The following is a 25,258-nucleotide window of genomic DNA, read 5'->3' on the forward strand; positions in this document are numbered from 1 at the left end:
CTTTATGACTTGGAAAATATATTTGTTTTTATTATTGTCAATTGCAACCCTTCAACCTGTTCCCTTCTCTGATTGGAGATTGTTCTGAACAGTTTACCGTTACCAGGTAACCAAAACTCCATGTTGGCCAACTAAAATTGGAGCGTTAAATGATAATATCATATTATGGATAAAAAGGAAGAGCCAGCTATGTGGCTGTCCGGGTTAGCTTGTTGCTTTATTCGGTAAATAGTATCAGTGTAACTAAAAATGGATAGGAATGTGATTGTTTTAAATCAATATCATCTTTCTTTTTTTCTACAGGAAAAATATGTTATGCTAATAGTAAAAGTAACTCGCATCGAATTAGTATGTTAGGGTACAGGTAATTATCTTGTCTTAATGAAAAACATTTTTTACTGAAATTCACTAAGAAACTCACTCATAATGATGACAAAGATGCAACTTTTTGCACAACGTGTTCAATCTAATCCCGTGAAACTACATGGTCGGCCACTGCAAATTGTCATACGAAACGGAAGGCGTGCAAACGAGATGAGTGTAGTTTTTCCTTTAGATTATTACCTCGATTATTGTCGTTAAAGTCGTCTGTTTCGTGTTTAAGAATCTGTTCATGCTTTTTACTCAAGACGTCCAGCATGGGCGATGGCAATGTCATACCCAAGATCGGTAATATGAAGGCGTTGCTGGGGTTAGTCGCAGGGGCTGGAGCCTCCTATGGGATATATAAACTTGTCAGTGGGGGAAGCTTCAGAAGAAACAAGAAAAGTGCGACTACCTCAAGCGAAAGTCGTGGCTTCAAGACTAACCAATCTGGCGAAATAGTTCTACAACCAGGCAGCTTATTAGCCAAGATGTCTGGGTTGGATGTTGTTCGTGGGGTCGAAAGTCGAACCGTGGATGTTGCATCAAGTAAGATCTGGCTTTTTAGCAGCAGCAGCTAGCTAGGTAGTTAGTTAGCAAGCTCAGCTGTACTTTTTTGTCAAGGTTACTCAGTCAGCTATAGCCAGCTAGCTATATTTGTCATTAATCGTCATTATGTATAATTGTCAACAGTTACTGTAACGCCAGCTTGCCTTACATAATGTGTGCTAAAAAGGTCCCTTGTTGGCAGGCAGCTTGCTAACTACTGTAGTGGTTCATGAGAAGAGTAACTGTTAGCCGGTTTGATATGAATTGCTGCTATGCCACAGGTGACATCATCTCTAAATCACCTGGAAGCCTGGAGCCACAGCATCTGAAAATGCTTCTCTCGCTTCTTCAGAGCAATTCCAATGCATCTGATAAAGCTCAGATCCTGCTCACCTTAGGAAATACTGCTGCCTTCACTGTCAACCAGGTAGGGCCAGGTTTACTGTTACTCTCAAAGCTTGTCCTGCAATGTTATGTCTGAATGATGGGACTGTCAGGGTCTTTTTTGTGCCATCTAACACAACTTAAACAATATGTTGCAATCATTGTCCCTATTTCCTTTACACATATTTCTCTCTTACAGTCTTTATTCTCATTAGGTGTCAGTAATTTGCTGTTTGATTTCTCAGTTCTGATTGTCACATGCCCCAATTTGCTAACAACATGAGAACGTTATTGGCTGAGGATTTAAATGTGTTTATTTCAGACTATTAAACAGATGGTGTTGTATTATTTCCCCATCGTTTCTTTCTTCTCCAGGATCTCATCCGGGAGTTTGGAGGCCTTCATGTCATAGCTAGCTTCCTGTCCGATCCTATGCCGGAGGTCAGAGTGCAGACTCTGAACGCCCTCAACAATCTGAGCATGAACATCAGGAACCAAGAGCAACTGAAGGTACTGCACAGAACACTTCTAATAGTCTCTGTTAAGAGTTGGTTAGGAGGATTAGGTCTTCAAAAATTCACTTTCAGCCAATCTGAAATCAATGCCTCTACTACAGTGTACCGTAGACGTGAGTGGGATTGCACTTTTGCTACCATCCCATTGGACCAAGTGCAAACCCCTTCCTCCCGGTGTGCTGGCTAAGCTAAATCAAATCTTTCCATTGTTTCCTTCAGATATAATGACAGCACATGCATTTGTAATTTTTCTGCCAGGTGTATGTGCCACAGGTGCTGGAGATGATTGAGATGTCTCCAGTGAACTCTGACCTTCAGCTAGCTGCCTCGAGGCTGCTGACCAACCTGTCAGTCACAGATGACCATCATCACCTGTTAAGGGGCTCCATCACCCTATTTCTCTCACTGCTCATTGTCAGCAATGAAGTGTTACAAGTAGGTGTATTAATTTTCATTATTAGTGTTTTTAACACTGTTTTAGTACATTAAGTAAACAGTGATATGAAACTAACTTATTCCTAACCTCGGTTTCCAGATTCAAGTTTTGAAAGTGCTTGTGAATCTGTCCTCTAATCCTGACATGATGGATGACATTGTGCAAGCCCAGGTAAGACCAAATTAATTCACATCCTAACTGATAAATAAAGGAATCAGTTAGTCATTTTATTATAACAAATGCAGTTATATGTTGCGCATGCCATTATATGCCAGAGCTTTTTAGACAGCCTACATGTTCAGCCCCATACTTGCCTTTTGTTACTAAAATTTCCCCCTGATCTTCATCTCAGGCACCGGCCTCAGTGGTGCTGCTGTTTGATGTGCGTACCAGCCCTGCCGTGCTTCTGCGGCTGCTGACGTTCGCAGGGAATCTGAAGGCTTGGAGGCCCTCTGCTCAGGTGGCTGATGACTTGAGGAGGAGGCAGGACTGCCTGTACCGGGTCCTGTTGGACGAGTCCTCTCAGCTGCACAGCAGGCTGGTCCAGCTGCTCTCACACCCCGATGGGGAGGTCCGGGCCCAGGTGGCTCGCATCCTCACATAGACTCCACCCCCTCTCCTACTAAAGCTACCCCAACCTCAACCCCAGCCCCTGACCTGCACCTCTCCATCTCTCAAACCTCTACCCCAATCAGACTGTCCAGGCCTGTCTGTGCCTTGAGCCGCCACCCACTCTCCGACTCCACCCACATAGTTAACATCCACCCCAGCTCAGGCCCTATCCCCATCTCCTACAGCCAGTGGACATCCATTCATAATGTTCTCACCTACTGTCACAGTGATCATGGAGGGGAGGAGCAGAGGAAGCCATTTTAGAGTACTGAGACACAACTCACCTCCCCTCCTCCTTTCCTGAGGTGTTTTTTTAGGCTTTCTTTAAAGAGACAGTGCTCCTGCTAATTTCCACACAGTGTCTTTCTCTGGAGAACTTTTTGTCCACTCTCTCTCTCAAGGCATCATGTTCCAGGCGAATTCCCTTGACCTAAACCCACTGCCAAAACCTTTCAAGCTAAGAGAATGTGTCAGTGTGCCCTCCAACACTTCGCCTAACTAACTGCCCCTTTGTGGTGTTTTGTGCATAAATGCATTCAGATAGTCAAAGGTGGCACATTTTTACAGTATATGGAGGTTACTTGATACAGACACTTGCATGCCTTGGTGACACATGCATAGGAATGCACAGTTCCAGTCCTTGAATACCACTGTCGGTTATAGATTTTGCCCCTGCCCTGTCGATAAGAGATTTAGACCTTGCAATTGTGTCTCCCTGCAGGCTGTGTAGGTAAATGGACAGAAACATTATTTGTTGACTCTTTGATTACTGGAATTTGTCCTTTTGAAGTACCAAAGCAATTAGAACCAGCTCAAATACCAGGCTTCTTATAAGCCAAGTGTCAATTCTGTAGCAAATGAGAGAAGGCTGGAGAACAAGACTGAGAACCAATCAGAAGACCGTTGGCCATAGAGGACTGGTGCTGTGGATCTCTACTGCCATTGTGTCACGCACTGTAGATCGTTTACAGAGGAGAGGGAAACTCCAGTTTGCATGAGTTAAAACATTGATGTGGATTTTCCAGTGTGAACCAATGATCTTTGTTTTCCAAATGGGATTTTTTAAACATTGATCTCATGACATGAACCAGTCCAGGTAATGCACAGTCAACACACATGCTGCACAATGTTCCCTGATGATGTATATTTTCTCTTAGACTCAAACAGTAAGGTCCCCTTGTTTGAACTACAATTTGGAAATATTTATTTTTGTTTTTATTTAATTCTCTCTGTCATGATTTTGCCCTCTATTTAGATAGAGGTTATTATGCCTTAGTTTTGCTTGCTTTGAATGTCTGAATAAATATGTTTTTTTTATTTGAAATGGCACTCTTCATGCCTCCTTCTTTTAGTACATTGTGAAATAATAAGTCAGTTTAACGGTTCTGAATTATGCTATACTGTTGCTGTTAAATAAAGGAAACATCAAGGAGTGGTTTCCCGAACAAAGATTAAGTTTAGTCCTGGACTAAATCACATGTTCAATGGAAAATCTCCATTGAGGATGCTTTTTTTAGTCTAGCACTAGGCCAAATCTGTGTCCAGGAAACCTGCCCTTAGTCCTAGTGTTTTCTGTTGTGCAAACATTTGACTGCACATTTCAGATACAAGAGTGATCCAAAACTGCTGCCGTCTTAAGTGCATAATGTTCTTCACAGTGAACTTATTTTTTTTGTTGATAAAATATAAGACAGAAGTACTGCACACAGTAATATTTGTCTTGGATTGTTCAGGAATTAAAAAAAACAAGTTCTGACTCCAAAAGATATGAATGATACTTATTGGCTCCTCCCTGCAACACTAATTATATTTATATGCATGTGGGCCTAATTATATTTATATGAGTGTTACATAAGAATCAATCAGCATGAATTAGATCATACAAGTAAAATCAAAATAAAAGGGGCCATATGATGGAGGGGATTGATTACAACATAGTTGTCCTTTGGGTGGTCTTAACATTATCCCACTCCCATTAGCAATAACTGTCATTATTGTAAAACTAAAGTCCTCTACCCGATGAGATTTCCCTGCACACTCCTTGCATCTCAGTTCCCAAACATCCTCCTCGCGTACCTCCCATTGATCTGACCTCCATTTGTTTTCTGATGAATCTGTATGCTCAGACAATAATGGTAAAATTACAGGGAGTCAATCATCACCTAGAGCTATCAATGCAAGCCTATAGAAAATGTTTCCAAACCATCATCAAAGGACAATGGAAAGGTTGTCTACATTTGATCTATTTTCAATATAAATTATGTCAACAGAAGAATTTTGGGAAGAATCAGCAGAAATCCCAGGTGACAATCCTGGAGAAAGACAGGGAGATTGAGGAGGTGAGACAGGCTGAGGTCTCTAAAGATGGGCATTTATTCCCCCTTTGAGTGGTTCCTCCAAATCCCCTTTCGCCATTTTAACAGACTTTTCACTGAACTGCTCCAGTACATTGCGAAAAGGAGCTCTGAAGTGAAGGAGCTGATCAGAGCTAAGGAGAAGGCTGAAGTTAGTCTGGCTGAAGGAATCTTGGAGCAATTGGAGCAGGAGGTTGCCAAAATGAAGAGGAGAGATGCTGAGCTGGAGCAGCTCTCACACAGAGGATTACATCCAAGTGACATCACTGGCTTTCAGTCTAAATAGCAGTGTCCATTTATAGTAAGGTCCCATTTTGAAACCACCCCTCTGATGTATTTACCGCTTTTGTTTCTGTTGCAGAGATTACGGCCTCTGTGTCACTACTGGATCTGAGGCCTTGCCTAGCATCACTATTAATCCACTGGCCTCTTTTGAGCATGTGAAGAGATATGTCTCAACTGAGAAAGCATCTGGAAGACATGTGCAATGAGGAAATGATCAAGGTCTCTCCAAATACATAAGTTATCCCCAACCCCTACTATTTGGAGAGATCTTGATCATTTCATCATTGCACATGTCTTGCTAACATTCTGCATGCTCAAACATGAATCATTGAGAGTAATATTGACCAGCAATGTTTTCTTTTCTTTCCTTATAGTTACAGAGGTAAACAATGTATATCATCCAGAGGTCAAGACCACATCTGGGAAAGGTAGGTAAATGAGTTTTAAATGAATGTCTTTTCAAGAAATCAAATCTAAATTGATGATGGTTAAGTTGGGTTTATTTGTTTTCATAGAAACATAATTCAAAAGTGCTCCAACTGTATACCGAGATGCATTTTTACAACGTGAGTCATACACACACGCACACACGCACACACACACACACACATCTGAATTTTTACCCAGAGTGTTTCTTTTTTGCGAATTCCAGATTTCTTCCAGCCTACATTGGACAGAAATACAGCAAATAAACACATACATCTGTCTCACGGAAACACAATGGTGACATACAGTCTGGGTACCCAGTTGTATCCCCACCATAAAGAAAGATTCATCCACCCCTACCAGGTGCTGTGCAAGGACGGTCTGTCTGGAGTTGCCTACTGGGAGGTTGAGTGGAATGGGTGCTATGCTTGTGTCGCAGTCTCCAACAAAGGGATCTGCAGAAATGCATTTGGTGCAATCTGTTGTTTTGGAGACAACGATCAGTCCTGGTGTTTGTTCTGCTCCTCCTCCAGTTGTTCTATCAAGCACAGAAATAAACAAATTGCAATCCCTGTCCTCTGTTCCTCCAGAGTAGAAGTATACCTGGACTACATGGCAGGAACTCTGTCCTTCTACAGCTCTGTCCTTCTACAGCTCTCTGACCCTGACCCTCCTCCATCAAGTCCAGACCATATTCACTGATCGTCTCTATCCTGCATTTAGGGTTGGTTCAGGATGATCTGTGAGAATACTGTCTCTAAAGTAATTGTTACCAAATGTACTGTAAAATTCACTGACTTCTCTAATATTCTAGCCTTATTTAGTGATTCTGATGATTCATTCTATTGATTTCTGTATGCATCATACCTGATATGTTAAGAATAATTAATACTTTTATTTTCATGTGAACTGGCCACTAAACTAAAACTTGCTTTGCTTGCTTTCATGTGGATGTCGTCCAGCATCTCCTTAGTAGGCAGCTATACTGGCCTGTGTACATGATTATGTTTCAAAAATCTAGTGCTCAGTGTGACATGATACGTGTTGCACATTTCTACAAAAAGCATCAAAGGATGTATTTGCATCATTAAAGAGCGCACTCACACACATTGGTTGGACACAATAAAGAACGTTTCATTTTGCAGAGGCGATCTCTGAGGCAAGCTAGGAGCAAATTGGGTGTCTCTGTGTGTCTGCACATGACATGCCTACTTGTATTTTATTGTTTCAAAATATGTTTTTTGCTGCCAAAAGTGTTTCAAAAGGCAGATTTGTTTCTTGTGTTTTGTGAGTTTTTTTTTTATAATCAATCTCCATTTTTATTTAAATATAAATTGATAAAATGATACGTTATTGAAAGTGTTTGTTTTTACACGTTACACGTTACTCTCTCTCTCTCTCTCTCTCTCTCTCTCTCTCTCTCTCTCTCTCTCTCTCTCTCTCTCTCTCTCTCTCTCTCTCTCTCTCTCTCTCTCTCTCTCTCTCTCTCTCTCTCTCTCTCTCTCTCTCTCTCTCTCTCTCCTCCCCGCCTCCTCTCAAACAATGAGGACGATGGGCAGCTTCAAAAACCACAGTCTGGGTTTATTACTGTGTGTGGACGGACAGAAGACAGAAGAGCCATCACATCACAAACAACACAAAACGACGTGTTAGCTTGATTGAAACGGGTATTACAGTCCAGAGTTTGTTCTAATTTTGTTCTGTTTGTTATGGACATCCAGCGTGAGGAATAGAGGCTGACCGAGCAGCATATCTGTACCGAGGATGAGCGGGGTTACTCCGGGAACAGGATCGGCTTCGTGCCGCTTCGCCCAGTACTTCGTTGTGTGCGGAATAGATACGGAGACTGGTCTAGAGCCCGACGAATTAGCAGGTAGGCCTAAATGGTCAATTGTGTCCAAAGTGTTTTTGATGTTTAATGATAAATGACAATAACCAACAACTGGAAAAACAACGTTGGAAAAACAGCTGGGATTGGGAGTGTCACAGCTCTGATGCTTTTTATATCGCGCATATATCTCGCATGAACGCGCATTTCTCGACTAAAAATCATAATATAGCCTAAATTATTAAACATCGTCTAACGCAATGATTAGATTCCATTGTATTTAGTTAACACTCAGTTTGTTAGGACCTATGTGTGTTTTTTTCATCATTGTTTAACGGCAAAGCCTCTGTAGGACATCGCTAAAAAAAAAAAAAGCCATCATCCGTCTACATGACACATCACTTGGAAGAGAAGAATAGTGGGTTGAAGAATGGGCCTGCAGATCGTTGCTTATGCTTCAACACAGAGTTGGCCTGTTCTGTCATGTGTGTAGCTGGGAGAACAGTAGCTGGGAATTCCTATAACCTGCTTTGCACAAACAAACCCCTCGTCACTGTGTGTGTGTCTGTCATCAACCCCCCCCTTATTCTGTCCTCCCAGACTAGACCCCTGACCTTGTGTGTCAGAGGGCATGGCTCTGAAGGAATAATCTCCCATCCTCTGGGCTCAGGGATAGTGGTTTGCATTTTTGCAATTGATAATGTGCTTTCAGAGTTATTTTAGAAAAGTAGACAGTAAGACAAGCATCCACTTCATAATCATTGTAGACTGATGTGATTTACACTAAGGACTGTGTCAGTACTTACAGGCTTTTAACGAAATTCCTATACTCATATACTATTTCCTTTTGCAGCACTGAGTTGTTGACACCAGGATTGGGAGAGGGAGAGGGCTGGAAGATTCACCATAAATCCCCAGTGAGGAGGAGAACGTGTGTGTGTGTGTGTGTGTGTGGACCACCTGACCCTAATGTAGTGAAGGTATAGGCCAAGCTCACCTCCCACCTGTGTCGGTGTATGCAGTTCTCCCAGTTGGGTGGTATATCTGGCCTATATCAATCTGCTTATGTAACAGAAGGTCATCTTATCTCTGCTTTTGCAGCAGGGGGCCACGCCGCCTTTCAGGGATCTGTGTGTGTGTGTGCGTGTGTGTGTAATTGGTGAGGGACTGCAGAGAGACAATCTGCTCTTGTTGGCCTCTCAATAGATGCCTCTGTGTTTCTGCAGCCTAATCAAATTTCACATGACGTTCCCTGTTGGAATGCTTGGCCGCCATGGTTTCAGTCCTGGCTCCAGGCAGATGACTGTCACAGGGAATGACATCAGTGTGGGACAGAACTACAGTGGCCTGTCCAGGATCATCCAACTATTGGGAAGGATTTTGAACTGGTGAAATAGTGCTGAATTGAACAAGATTTAGCGGAATACCTATTAAAGCAGGAGTGAATTTGATGTTTAAATTTGTGCCATGCAGTTTTATAATCGTACAATCCTGCAGCGTATTTCATTCTCATGAAAATGACTGTAGATGCTGCTGTCCTGCAACCAATCGGGTATAGAACCTGAGTTGTCTTGGCTCAAGACCACTTTACCACACCGAGGTAAAGCTTGGGAGCTAGAAGAAATCTCCAGGTCTCAGGCAAGGTTGATCTGTGACCCACCTCTGCTACTCTCCAAGATGAATTTCTGCTACTTGAATGAAAGACTGTTGGCATTTGCTGTCATTTAATCTCTTTCCCCATTTCCATATCTTTCTTCTTCTCCTCTACCCATCCAAGGATGAGATGGGTTAGATGTTGGGATAATGGAGATGGTGAATATGAAATATGTCTTCCTTTATCTTCAGTCACTCATCCCTGACTCAATCTGTCTGTTTGAAGGATGAGAACCTGCATGGGACTGGTAGTCATATTTTAGAATACATTTCAATTCTATTCTAGCTGTTCTAGCTATTCTATTCAATATTTCTTTGAATCCTTTTCCCTCTGTCTGCATATCTTCTTTATGAGAAGATGGGGTTTTAACACTCAATAGTTATTGTAGCAGACAGCTGATTCGTAGAATTAGTGTGTGTCAGTCGGATGGAAGACCGACACATGGACCAATGAAATGGTCCGATGAAAATCAGATGTCCTCCTGTGATCCAATTGCATGGCTTGATCATGAGTGGGATGATAAGATGCGTGAATTGCTGTCATCCTACTGTCCTGTGGGTAAATTCTATTGTGACTATGACTAAGCTCCCCTTCAGAAATCAGTGTTTTGGTTTGAGTGTGATATTCAGAGTCATAGCAGAGCCTGTGAGATGACTGGTTCTGTCCCTGGAGTGGTTACTGTGAGCCTGAGCTGTGTTTCATCAGAATCATGTGTGGTCATATGTGTGATGTGATCCCCATGGCTAAGGGAGTACGACTGTTAACTGGGTCAGCTGATGACATTTAGCGAGTACCAACTGAAGTGCTTGTCTCTGGTGAGCTTCTACAAGGCCACAGCAACTGTAAAGTAGCAGAAATGGCTACCATGGCAACCAGACATCCTCTTGATGATGAAGCTCCTTGTTCTCTCTCTCTCTCTCCTTTGTTTTGCCGTCAGGAGGAGGCTGGGTTGAAACCACCAACCACACTGACATATCTCGATGTCTCATATGTCCCTAGATTATAAAAAGACACACTGTACAATGTGTTGGTTCAATATGGTGTCACTTCTCTTCTGTAAGGTGACCTTGGGTGACCTGAAAGGCGCCTCCAAATAAAATGCATTATCATTATTATTATTATTATTGTTGTTGTTTTTAACACCAGCTCTGATGCACATCCTTATCAAAGAACATGGCTTGCCCTGTTCTCATAGTAACAGATGTGTTTCGTTCCCATCCACCAGTCTGACTCAACACAATCCTCTTGCCGGGGTCCTCTCTGTTCTCAGGTTTCTGTGCATAATCACAGAAGCTGGTGTGTATGTATACACTCACTGAGCACCTTTTTAGGAACACCTGTACACCTTCTCATGGTGGAGGTGGTGTAATGGTGTCGGGAATGTTTTCTTGGCACACTTTGGGCCCGTTAATAACAATCAATCATCGCTTGAAGGCCACAGCCTATTTGAGTATTATTGCTGACCATGTGCATCCCTTCATGGCCACAATTTACCCATGTTCTAATGGCTACTTCCAGCATGATAATGCACCATGTCACAAAGCAAAAGTTGTCTCAAACTGGTTTCATGAACATGACAACGAGTTGTCTTCAGTTGTCTTCCCAGTCAACAGATCTGAATCCAATAGAACACCTTTGGGATGTGGTAGAATGGGAGATTCACAGCTTGAAAGTGCACCTGAAAAACCTGCAGGAATTGCGTGATAAAATCATGTCATCATGGACCAGAATCTCAAAGGAAAGTTTCCAACATCTTTTGGAATCAATACCACGAAGAATTTAGGCTGTTTTGAGAGCAAAGGGAGGCCCTACCCAGTATTAGTATAGTGTTCCTAATGAAGTGTTCAGTGAGTGTATATATTGCTGAATAAATTACATTGTGTTAAGGCAGACACTTGTAAGATGGCTTGTTTTTGAATAGCAGTTCTCTTCATCTCCATGTTTTTGCCCATGGGTGCTTTGGCAGTACAGTGATGTGTCACATGTCTATGGAGCTGCGAGAATCCAAATGCCAGGCAGAGTAATGAGAGCATTCCCTTTAAAATGAGAGGCATTTGAGTGTTCTCTCACTCTCTCTCACACTCACTCACTCACTCTCTTTCTCCCTCCTTCACTCTCATTCACTCACTATCTCCATGTAACTGGAGCTGGGAGCTGACACAGGAGAGAGAGGACATGCATCAAGCAGACAGGGCAATATATAAAGGTCAGGGGAAGAGTAGAGTGTGTGTCTGTGTCTGTGTCTGTGTCTGTGTCTGTGTCTGTGCTTGCAAGTACAAACGTGTGACAAGTTTGAGATGGATAGCCTTCCTGTGCAAGACTGCTATCTAACATCAGAAAGCAAAATACTATAGTTTTAGCTTGAATAAAGTTCATTTTTGGGAGCAACAGCGAGTGTGCACTCACTTTCTTTTAACTGCTAAATGTTCATGCCCCGCTTCTGTGCCACATCCTTTCCTTTAAAAGTAATTTTATATAAGGCCTCTGGCTCAGTATGTACTAGCGAAGTGCATTGGGTTCAACCTGCACAGTGTTGGGGATGGGAGGGCTGTGGATGCTGTGTAGGCTTCTTTGGGATATGTGTATATGATAATGAGTTGGTTTACATAACGCTGGGTTTGGCAGGGCTTTTCCCTCTGCTGCAGAATGACCCCTACAGCCTCACCTCTGTCTCACTAATGGAATTAAACACACAGGGGTCTGCGCTGGTGTCAGGTGAAGTGTGCTCATTGTGCTGGTTCAGGAATTAAAGCTTGACCCTAATCTAGTAACCATAGCGTGTCCTTCTGTCCTGTCTGCTTATTATTTATTCTGTGTAATGATGAAGGTCACCCTTTTCGTACATTTGTGTGTGCCAGTATCATAATGTTCTCTCTCTCTCTCTCCCCCCTCCTCCCTCCTTTATTTCTTTCCTTTTCATAGTTGAGGGCTTTGAGCAGAGCCCCATACGGAGGTCCTTCAGGTCCAAGGTTCTGGCCCACTATCCTGAGAGCACGGACAGGAGCCCCTTCAACAGAGATGCCGTTAACATGGTAAGGATGTGGGTTCGGATAGGAGGTAACTTGTACAGTATACAAAGCAGAGAGAGGTGTTCATCATATCATTCTTTTTATACATTGAATTGGTAGCAATCAGGGAATGAGATCCCTTAAATATTATTTATTTATTTATATATTATTTACAAACGCTGTTTTAGACTCTAAAAGTTTTCTTAAATCGAGTGTCTAGGGGCAACACAGGTTTGTTTACAATTGGCCAGGGGTGTTCTAGGGGAGTGGACTAACTGATTTTCGCCTTTCTGTCTCTGGTGGCTGCCTCTTCAAATTGTGGGCGCATGCAGAAACACAACAGCTAATGTCCAACACTGCAAGTCCATTTGGGGGGTTATATTATTAGGGAGTATGTTGTTGCTTAGAACTTCATACTGAATTTTGCCTTGGTGGCCAGAAGTGGCAGATTTCCAACAGACTTAAGCACAGCTCCTTTAATGTAACTACGTCAAATAGTCATCTATCGAAGCACCCGAGCAGGGACCCTCACACAGAACCTAATTTAGATGAACTAATTATACTTTCTGAAATGTTTTCCATGGAGTTAAAGCTGTTTGTGAGTGGCCTCCCTATGGACACTAAAGTACTTTGTACTAGATAAGACTCTTTTTCATCGTCCCACAGCCAGACATAACTTTAATGCTCTGTATTTAAAAAGACACTTTTCCTAAAACCAGTCTTCAAGTCAGTCCTTCAAAGTGTTACCTCATAAGAATTACTTGACCTTCCCATTCCTGTCCATAATCCTGTTTGTTTGATCTCTCTCTCTAGCTCTGCATGCCAAGAGGTCTGTCGTTCTGTACGCAGGCAGACAGCCGTGAGCCTCACTTTCACTCCTTCACTGTTGCCCGTGACGACGGCACGCGCTCCTATGGCTTTGTCCACACGTTCTATGAGGAAGTGACGAGCGCTCCGATCACCACAGCCATGCAGACGCTCCACCAGATGCACCATGTAGAACACCACTCCTCAACCTCCTCATCCTCCTCTTCTTCCTCCTCGTCTGCCTCCTCTCCCTCCACCTCCAGTATGGACTCTCTGGTGAGCAGCCTGGATGAATCAGATGCTGACTCCTTGGCAGAGCGCCCCCCGTCTGCCTGCCTGGGCTGTGCAGGCTCCTTCGACCCCGTCCGGGACACTCTTTACGCATCCAAAGCCCTCTGCCTCCTCACACCTCTCCCTTTTCTGCAAGCCTCTCGACACTTCCTGTCCCAGCTGCACCAGGCTGTGACATCACACACGGCCCCACCCCTCCCCCTGGAGAGCTACATCCACAACGTCCTGTATGAAGTGCCCCTGCCTCCTCCTGGCAGGTCCCTGAGGTTCCATGGGGTCCAAGGGCCCATCTTGTGCCAACAGCCTGGGCCAGAGGAGCTCCCACTGGGAGACTATCCCCTGGGAGAGGCCTTCTCCCTGCTGGGGGTCGAGAATGTGGTGCAGCTCCTCACCTGTGTGCTGCTTGAGACGCAGGTGCTGCTCTACTCACAAGGTAGGGAGAGATGACGGAGCATGATGATGAACAACTAACTAAGCTGTAGAACAGGTAGAATTTATTTTGTATTTTTGGATGGATTATTGCTTTATAGGTGTATGTACTGACCTCTGTCCTGGGTTTGGATTTAGCTTCTTAAGTGATATTTTTTAAATCCCTCTGATGGAAGCCCTTTAGCCTGAGAGATTATGTTTATGTAATAACTTGCAGCCTTGGTGGGTTTGTTAAGATTTGGAAGCCAGAACCTAGTCAGCATATTTGATTCATCGTTAGGACTGTCCTTTACAGGCTCAGCATGGCATTAGTTCCTATGTAGTCAAATAAAGTCAAGTTCTAACTTATCTCTGTTTTCTGTCTCCAGACTACCAGCGGTTGATGATGGTGGCAGAAGGCATCACCAACCTGCTGTTCCCGTTCCAGTGGCAGCATGTTTACATGCCCATCCTTCCCGCACCCTTACACCACCTCCTGGACGCCCCTGTGCCCTTCCTTATGGGCATCCAGCGGAGAGATGGGGCTCAGCGCTCCTCTCTGGACCTGCCCCATGAGGTACTGCTGAATAATATGTACATGCTCACTCAAAAGCTCTTCATTTAGCTAAGAACAAAAGGTTGCCTAATCCTTGGTAATAATGTTTTCTGTAGCATTCTAATGGACATTTTAATAGACATTTTAATCAGCATTCTGACAGGCATTTTTACAGGCATTCCCAAGGACATTCTGACAGCCATTCCAATATCCTAATGCACAATGTAACAGGCATTCTAATGACAGACATTCCAATATGCATTACAATAGGCACTGTAAAGGGCATTCTAACATTTGCTGCATTCTTCCAAGCCTGAGCTAATCTCTCCTTTTCTGTTTGTATATTAATATCGCCCCCAGCTCTGGGCTAGCAAACATAGAATACGCAGCTCCTCCAAGCTTTTTCCCCTTCTCCTCCAAATCCAAATCCGATTCTCCATCCTCCCAAAAAGATCACGCCACGCTGCATAAGTATTTCCAAGGAGTCTCTTTGAAGTAGAGCTGCCCCAGAAAGGAACCAGTAGAGAGAGGGCTAGGGGCAGTGGGAGGAGGAAGCACTGAGCATCAGATTTCCAGAAAAATCTGACAAAGTGAATAATTAATGAGGTTTAAGAATCGCCAGTTATTTATGGAAGGGTGTGAGAGAATAGGTTATAGCACAATATGCCCACTTGGCAGAATGCAGAAAATGTTATGTAAGGATAACTAGAATTCTTTCATATTTTCACCCACTCAAACTCAAGTGCATTGCATTTAATCTACTCTATCCTAATAACATGAAGGGATTTTGAAAAGCAGATTCTGTTAACATATTTCAGAAATGTAGCTGATGCACCACAGCGTAATCGTTTACATATTTTGCCATTGTAATTTGGGTCAACATTCCCATGGGGGAGGGGAGCAGTTTATTTGAGAGGTTCATGTTGCTTTCCCAAGAGAGATGGTAGTGATCTGTTGGAATGTGACCCTTTAAACTGGAACAGTAACAATGCGGTGCTCTGTGTGAGTCGTCATGTCCAGTTCAACCACTTGCTCATGGCAAAACATTAGCCATGGCAAAGACAAAGTGACACTTCATTAGCATGGTGAGATGCTCCTCAGTGTGGTCTCATGGTGTCAGTCTCTGACGTCTGTACGAGGCCCCTGCTTGTCTGGCTTCTCTCCAGATGTCTCCTGTTGACTCATTTGTTGTTTGAATGTGCTAGTAGTGTTGATTGAGAGAGAAAGAGAGAGAGAACATTTGGTTATGTTGGTGAGAGGAGAGGGAGTGTGCTGGGGTGCATTTGGAGGTGAGAGTCTTAAAACAAGTTGAAGGAAGGAGGGAGGGAGAGAGAGAGAAGGTGAGGGGGAGTTGATGTAGTGTCAGCAGCTGCAGAGATTTTTCTCTCGCTCCATCTCCCATCCTCCCCTGGCACATTGAGCTGTTTATAAGAGGTCACTCTGGAGGTTGTGTTGCTGCAGGGTCAACTGGTTAGCCATGCACATTTATTATCCACAAATATATCCTCCTCCTAACAGCTGACAGTTTGTTTGCCCTTCCTCTGCATAACTAACTTCAATATCAACATCACCGGAGTTTGTCAAATTAATACTGTATATGTATGTATGATATGCATAGCCTGAATATTTCTCTACCCTCTCATGTACTGTCCCTCCCCTGAGAAAGTGATAACAGCAATAGATAACAGCAATGCTAATCCTTCATATGCTAATATGTCGGAGGCTTTGAGCTTGTCATGGTTTAATGCCAAGTTGCCAACAAGCCATTAATACGTCTAAATCTCTCTGTATGATCTTAATTGGATGTTTGCATACTTGGCCCTAATGTTATCACAACAGTATTTACCCTCACTTTGTCTACATCAAAGGAGTAAGACACTTTCACTGTTAGTTGTGCCAAGTCTCTAAGAAAACATTGATTCTTCATAGGACCTATTGACAATTGATGGGTCCCACTGACAGTATGCGAGCGGCATTGATAATGATGGTCCCTTACCTATGATATGATGACGTAATTTATCTCCTTATCATTTTCTCCCAGGCCAACCTGTGCTTTGTGGATATTGACAACCACCACGTGGATCTACCTGAGGACCTCCCACTGTTCCCAGACCAGTCTGAACTCATTCAGGAGCTAAGTGAAGTGTTGCTGCGCTTTGGCCTCCCACCACAGGGGGGCGCCACCACCACCATGCCTGCCCCCACCCCAACCCCCTCCTGCCTCAGCAGCCTGGTCCTAGAGGACCTGATGGAGGACAGGCGCAATGGGAACCTGGGAGGGGAGGAGCTGGCTGTGCTGGAGCGGCTGCAGGCACTGGCACGGAGGTGTGGAGGAGGAAGGATGACCGATGGAGGAAAGATGCTAGGACGCACGTTTGAGGAAGAGGAGGAAGAGCTGAAGACTGCGAAGATGAACGTGCAGCTGAGGGAAGTGTTTGCGGGTCGTTTTGCTGCCATATTTGGCAGATATGAGGAGTTTGTTATACACAGTGCTCCTGATCTGGAGTCCTGGCTGAGCAACCGGGAGGGGACGAGCAACTTTGACAAGGTACAGATGAAGACCTCAATCACTCAAGTTCAAATGTTAGATGTAACTCTCACATATTCGTGCATTATGTGGGGCTGTAAATGTATGTGTTGACATGCTTGTGGGTACTTGTGTTTATGTATCAGGGCTCCTTCCTGTCGGCCCAACCCGTATCCCATCTCCACTTCCTCTCCCGGTTCCTGGAGACTGCGATGTTCTCGTTGTTCGTGGAAGGTAAAGTGGTATCTCGCTGGGCCGACAGGGAACCGATGCAGCGTGTTTTCGACAGCCGTCTGCAGAGGGAACGTCTTTACGACACGGATGATGAAGACCCTAGCAGCCATCGCTACAGAAAATGCACCATGCTCCACGAATCAGGTGGGTGTTTAGAGAGTATGGCAAGAGGACTCCTCCTACCTATTCCCTGTTCTGTTTGCCCTCTGTTGATAGGAGAGGACATTGAAATGCAGGGATTAGCTGAAAGGCTGTCAACCCCCTCAGAATTTAGACAATGAATCTCTGTGTGATTGTGTCCATCCATGAGCATGAACAAAACATGTTCATTTTGTTGCTCTTTATTTCCTGTTTACCACTGAGAGATAGAGAAATTTTTTGACAGGGAGGAGTTATATGCCAAGACAAGAGTGGGTGGGAAATCTGTTAGATGGGGGGGGGGGGGGGGTGGAGTTCAGCTGTAATTTGAGAAAGAGAGAATAAAAAGGGGGAGGGATAGAAAAATTATATGGATGGATGTAAAAGATGGGGGAGGGGGGGGGGATAAGCAGCACATGATGAGACGCCAGCACATTGTGTCCTATAATGAATGCCTCAAACTCTCAGCTTTGAAGTCCTGCCAAGCCCTTTTGCAGAGACTGCACCACTCTTTCACAGTCTCTCCATCTCCCTCTCCTCTGTTTCATCTCTCCATTGCTCCCCCTTTCGAGAGAGAGAGAGGTAATGGAACATGTGAATGGAAGTCTATTTCTCCCTCTATCATACAAAAACAAAACAACCTATTTAGAAATAGCTTTACATAAAGCTCTGATATACAAAAGCTCTGACATACAGCATTCAAAAGGCTATACAATTCAATGCAATACCTACAACAGATGTAGAAATGAAAAGGGACAAACATAGATTCAGCCTCTCCCTCACCTCCTCCTCACTCACATCCCAGATCTCTATTTTGTTTTCCTACCCAGCCAAGGCCATCGAGCGCAGACTGCTGAAGGCTGACCACACAGCCATCCACCCCCATCTGCTGGACATGCGGATCGGGCAGGGCAGACACCAGCAGGGGTACTTCCCCAGGCTGCAGGCAGAAGTGCTGGCACAGGGACACAACACCAACAAGTGAGAATGTCCTTGTCACTCCCCCCACGCACAGTACACTGTAAAAAGGTTTAGTCATGTTCCAACAATGTAGTATTCCTAACAACAAGATTCACATTCCACACACACTCTCACATACACACACACACACACACACACACACACACAAATATGTGTGTTGTACATTGTGTTTGAATGCTGACGGTTATCCTTGTGAGCAGGTGGTCTAGCCGTGCTCCTCGCAGGACTGACCCTAAGAAACCAGCGACTGCTGAGACTTCAGGACTGGACAATGACCAGAGAGAGGTACACACACACACACACACACACACACACACACACACACACCTACAGTTATGATTGTGAAGTTTTTGATTGGCTGTTGCTCTCTTGCTTAACCCAATAGAAGCACACACTGGGGAGGAGGAACCCCCGTCAGTCCAAGCTGCTTGACCCCACCCCTTCAGCTGTCACTGAAACCCACCGGGGGTTCGTGGAGGGGCTGCTGGGGGAGTGCCGTCTGAAGGTAAAGGGGTCATCCTACCTGCCTCCACAAGGGCTTACCTGGTTCTGTCCATGCGTTTAACGTGTGTGTGTGTGTGTGTGTGTCCTGTGCAGACAAAGCGTATGCTGATGGAAAGGATGGGGAAGGAGAGTGTTGAGCTGGGTCAGGGAGAGGCCAATATCACAGGCCTGCAGGAGAACACCCTCATACACAGTTTGCGTGACCTACTGGAGAGGACCTGGGGCCATGGGCTACAACTTAAACAGGTCAGTAACGCACACACACACACACACACACACACACACACACACACACACACACACACACACACACACACACACACATTGAGTGTTGGTAAGCATGTGTGGGTTAGTGTAGTTGACTGTGTCTGTTCTCTACAGGGTAAATCTGCTCTGTGGTCCCACCTGCTGCATTACCAGGCCAGCCAGGAGAAGATGGAGTCACCAGCTGTGTCCCCAGGTCAGAGCAGATTATGAACCCTTTCTAATGTAAATGTTGTAGTCTGTTGTTGTGCTGTTCAGTCTGATCATACCTGTCAATCACTCTTTACCTGGTCGCAGTGTCCAATGGGATGGACAGCAGGAAGCTGGAGGAAGGGACTCCACCTTTGAGGGGATCCTTTATACATGATATGAGGTAACTTCTGCTCATCTTAGGAATCAAGAGAAGCGGTGGGGGGGTAGAGGAAAGGGGGGATGGTGATAATGAAGATTAATCGAAAATGCATTACAAAATACAAGGAGAAATCGCACCCTTGAAGGACAACGACTGACTTTATATCGCAAATCTTAGTTTTTAATTTCATAGTGTACCACAGGAATTGGAACAAACATGAACATATATTGATTTGTCCTCAGTCAATTTTTCAAGATGTAATTAACCAGATTGAGGCCCCTTGCCATTCATGTCCCATCCGGTAGTTCATTTAAAAGGCAACGCTATACTATATGTTTTATTGAAGTTTTGTTTTATGTGGCGACAGTTGGATGTCTTTGTTTTTGCCTCTAATCCCATTGTGCTGGCCTCTGTCCTCCCATAGGTTTGTGCAGACTATGAGTGAGGGTCTGTCTGAGGTAGGCCAAGCTCGAGCCTGGATCCATCTGGCCCTGGAGAAGAAACTGCTTTCACAACATCTCAAAGAACTGCTGGCTAACCAGGAGTTAGTCAGGTAAACCTTAAACACACTCGCGTACATAGACAGGACAGACAGGTGGACTGACCGACACAAACAGACACATCTGCAATTGTTGTATATGCCCCATTGACTTCTATCATGTCTGTGTGTGTGGATGTACAGTACAGTGTGGTTGTTAACTTCTCTATCTTGCCTGTCCCGTTCCACAGGCAGCTGTATAAGCCCCATGCGTTCCTGCTGTGTGAGGAAGAGAGGGAGCAGTTCCTGTTTCACCTGCTCTCTCTCAACACTGTGGACTACCTCTGCTTCACACGCGTCTTCACCTCCATCAGTGAGTCTGTTCGCTTCTAACCCCTTAGCACAAGTCGTGAGCTGTCCCTAACATTTAGAGCTATGTGATACTGCATATAAAACGGGTTCGGAAAAATATGTGATCTGATTGGCTAAAAACTGCGTTCCAAGCCATGCAATCTTGACAATCACACAGCTGAGGAAGAGCAGGTAAGGGTTAACATATTCATGCGCCAACCTGATGGCTTTTCATCATCAGTAATATTCAGTAGTTCACCAGTCATATTCTATCTTGTTCTCCATCATAAGTGTTGCTCTGGTATGTCCTGTGTCCCTGTAGACATCCCCTACCGTGTTGTCATAATGCCCATGAAGAAGTTGAATATTGCCATGACGACTGTGAACCCCTGGGTTTGTGTGTCTGGAGAGCTGGGTGATTCAGGGGTCAGGCAGATCGCCAAGAACACACAGGAAATCTTCTTCCAGGTCCGTTCCTCTGGTCTTCTTCTTCCTCTCGTTTTCTCACTTAGTATGAGCTACAACACAGAACTGTAATTGACACATACACTCTTGCAGAGACTTACTGCTCAAACATAAATTGATAGAAACCTACAAATGTATACTGCATACACACACTGTATACACGAACACTGCTCATTTACTCGTGTGTGTGTGTGTGTGTGTGTGTGTGTGTGTGTGTGTGTGTGTGTGTATACATACTGTACTGTTCATGCACTACTGTTCTCATTCTGGTCCTTGTCGCTCTCTCTCTCTCTGTTTCAGTGTAAGAACCTAGGCAGGCTGAGCACTCTGCAGCTTGGACAGGAGAACTCCGGCCTGTTAGCTAAGTGTCTAGTGGACTGTGTGATGGTGCACAATGAGATCACCGGCCACACCTACAGGTAGGATCTCTCTGGTCCCCTCCTTCTTGTTTGACCACGGTCATCTGGTCACATCTGTTATGAGCAGCTTTAGAGCACTGCTCTCCCTGAGCTAAACTGTCACACCTCTCACTGCCTCGTCCCAGGTTCCCGTGCGGCCGCTGGCTGGGGAAGGGCGTGGGTGACGGCAGCCTGGAAAGGGTTCTGATTGGTCAGCTGGTGTCGTATGGAGGAGATGAAGACGCTGGGAGGTGGGCGGGGTCGCCCCCGGAGCAGGCCTCGTCCCCTCAGAACGGTCTCTCAGTGCTGGCATCATTAGGGGGGCGCAGCAGCAGTAAGTATGGGGGCCACCTCTCACCTCCTCTGTTCCTTCTCGTGAATACATCATCCTTCACACCTCCATCCTTTTGCCTACCTCTAATCCCTCTCTCCTCTCCTCCTCTGTCTCTCACTTTCTCTCCTCCTCTCAGGACTGACCTCTGTGGAGGTGCAGGAGGACATGAGGGAGGCGGTAAATAACCTTGTCAAACACTTCCACAAACAAGAACAGGAGGTATGTGTTTGTATTTGTTTGATGTTTGTGTCTATATCTGTGTTTGGTTGTGCCCCATGTCCCTGTGTACGAGCTAGAGTCCATCTGTTAAGGCTGAATAGAGGGGAGTGTTAATCTTTAGAGGAGAAGCAAAGCAGAGAGGGATAATCTCTAAAGAGGAGTGTTTAGGCTTTCAACCTCCCTGTCTGCTCGTGTTTACATCCAACACTTCTGTGTCTGGAGGTTATCAGCCGTGTGGTTTATGACCTGTCTGGCACAATGACACAGCTGAAAATGCGTCTGGCTTCTCTTCCTGTCCTGGTCTGACCCACATTAAAAGTCTTGTGGAAAATGTATGAATCACCGTGGCGTCTCAATGGGCCTCGAGCGACTGTAATTGTAATTACATTTTTATTGGTGCCACTTAGAGTGCTCCTCAGAACAATGCACACGGCACTTCGACTTTAATAGATGGACTCTTACACAAACAGATTCTTATAGCCCCTAGTGAATTGTAAACAGAGAAAATGGGAAAGAAGTGCCTTAAAATCCATGTAATTGCATACCAGGGCACCAAAGAAAATGCTCACTGCTTTGGGTGAAGAGTGTGTTTAATAAGTGATGGAACATATTTAATAAGCGATGGAAAGTCACACAGAGGAAAAGAACACAATATTGTTCTGTGTTTGAGTTTGCTCTCTTACCAACTGTAGTTCATCCCCTCTACTGTAGGACAACATGTGTACAACAAGTAATAAGCACAAATAAATTAGTTAATTTGATATTTATAGACAGAGTTCGGCAAACTATCTTTCATGTCCAACATTCCATGTCGATAGCATTCTAATTGGCTTTTTCAGTGGAATCAAATTCTTCTGGAACCTCTGGTGCAAAGATGGCACCCATTAAAGTTCCATATCGAAAAGAGTTGGCTGAACTCTGCATAGGTCTATCTATGGTTCTGAAATGAATGTAATGTGCTTCATTAGAGTAATGTTGACCCTGTTGTCCTGGACTGGTGCCTTTGGCTGTGTTGTGACCCCCCTCTCCCTGCCTGTGCTCCTCTCTCAGAGGGGGAACCTGACTGCCCTGCTGTGTGGGGAGGGGGGACTGGTGTGCTCCCTGGAACAGTTCCTCCTCCATGGGTTCAAGTCCACCCGCCTCTTCCAGAGGAGTGTGTTTGTGTGGGACTTTGTTGGTAAGTGTGTGTGGGTGTGTGCTCAGTGTGCTAATACCATGCGATTTGTCTCCATCTAGTGGCAGATTTCACAAACATCCCCAAGCCTTCTTTATAATGTGCGTAGCACCACATGGGTAATTCCTCTAGTAAACACTGTGCCCTTGAAATTACTTTTACCAGACAGTGAACCTGTGATTTCGCCAGCTGTGTGGAAAATGGTTTATTTTTTTAACACAGTATTGTTACTACAGTAGTATATATTATTGAACTCAATCTCTTATCATCTCAAATATAGAATATACAGTAGTCTATACCTATGGGCGTCTCTCCCATAGGCTAACCCTGTTCCGTTGACCCAGTGGTCACCAGTGTTGAGAGCAACAGTGTGAGCAGACTTTTGTTCACCTGACTCATCAAATCAAGCTCCTGATTAGCAGTAATACTAGTATTCCTCAATCATCAGCTGTCTCAGGGCTGGGCTGGATCAAAAGTCTGCATTCTCTGTGTCTCTCCTGGACCAGGGTTGGTAATCATTGCTCTAACCTGCTACCTGACAGACATGACTAATATTTGCTACTCTCTTCTACAGAGAAGGCGGTAGTTTCCATGGAGACTGCTGATCAGATGGGAGATCTGCGGGGGTCGACTGAACCCCTGGGCCTGCCGTGCGACTCGCTGTGTCACTATGTCAATGCAGTTAATGCCTCGCCGCGTAACATTGGCAAGGAGGGCAAATTCCAGCTGTTGATCTGTCTGGGAGCCAGGTGAGATGTTGGCTGTTCTTTTTGCCTAGTGAATGTGACACCAGTCTGCCGACTGTGCAGGTTTGACTAGGGTCCTGTAGGAATATTATAAATGAGATGCAGCATTGACTTTCATCAATGATCTTGATAGGTTGGATAGTTGTAAGCTTTCACTGAAACCAACTGAATTGTATAGCTTTCACTCATCCAATCACTTATAGATTAATGATTACAGAGTAAAGCCTTCTAGTGACTTCACTGCCTCCTGGTGGCTATGTTGTGTCAGTGAAAGTGACACACTTTACTTCCCCTGAAGCTCTGTGCGAGAGTCCTGCAGCAGGACTGGTCTCTGAGGCCTTCACAAACTGACCCATTTACATCACGCACAGTTATTTCAGGGAGGAATTTTGGCTGCTGCCTGCAGCAATTGGGTGGTCAAACTGAGGGGAGCATTGCTGGTGGAATGCCTCTTACAATGAGACTCAATTTAGGAAATTAGATCTGGTCTAACTGATGATTGAAAATTAAGAACTGGCTTGCTCAATTTGCTACATTTGAGCGTTTTATGATGAAAACAGATTAAACTGTTTCAGGTAGAGGTTTCTTACAGCTCACCTTCCCCCAAATCCTAACCTGAACCACAAGAAGGTGACATGTAAAACTCCCCTCAGATTGGTTTACATCAACAGAACTTTGATTTGACCCTTGACTTGGTTTCATTTGCAGGGACCGGCTGCTGCCTCAGTGGCTCCCGCTGTTGGCAGAGTGCCCCCTGACAGCAAGGATGTATGAGGAGGGGGCTCTGGTTCGGGACCGCACGGCTGTCCACTCCCTCTCACGTATCCTTCACACCCTTCAGGAGTTCGCCATTGCCCTGGAGACATCCCTCGTCAAGGGGGTGGAACTCTAACCCTGCCACCAGGGACACTGGGATATGAAGTCCTACCCCTCCAGAACCTGATAACGCACACTAGGGGTTGTGCCTCAATGGTGTTGAGTGGCTCCTGTCCCCTGTGTTGTCTCCTTCATGTGCTCCAATCTGAAAAGACTTGACAGGTGCAAAGCAGTATGGCAGAAGCCCATAATTGGCTTTCACTCAATCAATTATTTCATTTCAGTGCAGATGAAGGAGAGGAGAGGAGACTAGGAGGTCACTTTAGACAATTGAGAAACAGCTTGCCTGGCCAAACTGACAACTGGTCATGAAAATAAAGGAAGTGACTATGGGCAACTTTTGGGAGGTCGGGAAGGAAACCCTGATCCCAATAACAGGCCACTGGCAACTTCTGCTCAAAGATGAATACAGCAGGCCTATTGCCATGTTCTCTGATGTAAATGTCATATCCACTGGAGAAAATATTGTTTGTTTTCTTATGCTTGTTTACACTGTGATATTCTGTCTCCTGTGGGAGATAAGGAGACAGAGTTATTCCCTCCCAGTTGATGTTTCAGCTTGCACCTTGAATTTGACCCCCCTACCACCACGACCCTCCCTCGTCCTATTGCCATTAACGCTTGCACTTGGAATATACAGTAAACTCACACATGCATGGCCTATCTGTTTTTAATTTATCTCTCAGTGATGTGATAGAGCAACGGTTCTCCTGCCCAATCATGTGTTCTATGAGCACTGTG

At 44.7% G+C, this 25,258-nt stretch overlaps 2 protein-coding genes across 2 annotated transcripts; both read left to right on the forward strand.

The window, feature by feature from the left end:
- Nucleotides 1-529: 529 nt before the first annotated feature.
- On the forward strand, nucleotides 530-4,487 carry armc10 (armadillo repeat containing 10). The gene is made up of 6 exons (XM_083667307.1): nucleotides 530-912; nucleotides 1,194-1,339; nucleotides 1,672-1,806; nucleotides 2,070-2,246; nucleotides 2,347-2,418; nucleotides 2,600-4,487. The coding sequence occupies exons 1-6, from the start codon at nucleotides 639-641 to the stop codon at nucleotides 2,849-2,851; spliced, it is 1,056 nt and encodes a 351-aa protein (XP_083523433.1). The 5' UTR covers nucleotides 530-638; the 3' UTR covers nucleotides 2,852-4,487.
- A 3,201-nt stretch (nucleotides 4,488-7,688) lies between these two features.
- Nucleotides 7,689-24,533, forward strand: LOC310802746 (DENN domain-containing protein 5B-like; the record flags this gene model as incomplete). Its single annotated transcript, XM_083667286.1, has 21 exons — nucleotides 7,689-7,797; nucleotides 12,329-12,438; nucleotides 13,228-13,945; nucleotides 14,310-14,497; nucleotides 16,518-17,024; nucleotides 17,150-17,381; nucleotides 18,206-18,356; nucleotides 18,557-18,641; nucleotides 18,742-18,861; nucleotides 18,954-19,106; nucleotides 19,242-19,320; nucleotides 19,422-19,497; nucleotides 19,901-20,029; nucleotides 20,206-20,327; nucleotides 20,628-20,773; nucleotides 21,071-21,189; nucleotides 21,315-21,502; nucleotides 21,639-21,721; nucleotides 22,772-22,898; nucleotides 23,470-23,644; nucleotides 24,350-24,533. The coding sequence occupies 21 exons, from the start codon at nucleotides 7,689-7,691 to the stop codon at nucleotides 24,531-24,533; spliced, it is 3,801 nt and encodes a 1,266-aa protein (XP_083523412.1).
- Nucleotides 24,534-25,258: the final 725 nt, after the last annotated feature.

Source organism: Argentina silus (assembly GCF_951799395.1).
Source record: "Argentina silus genome assembly, chromosome: 3".
NCBI classification, from domain to species: Eukaryota; Metazoa; Chordata; class Actinopteri; order Argentiniformes; family Argentinidae; genus Argentina; species Argentina silus.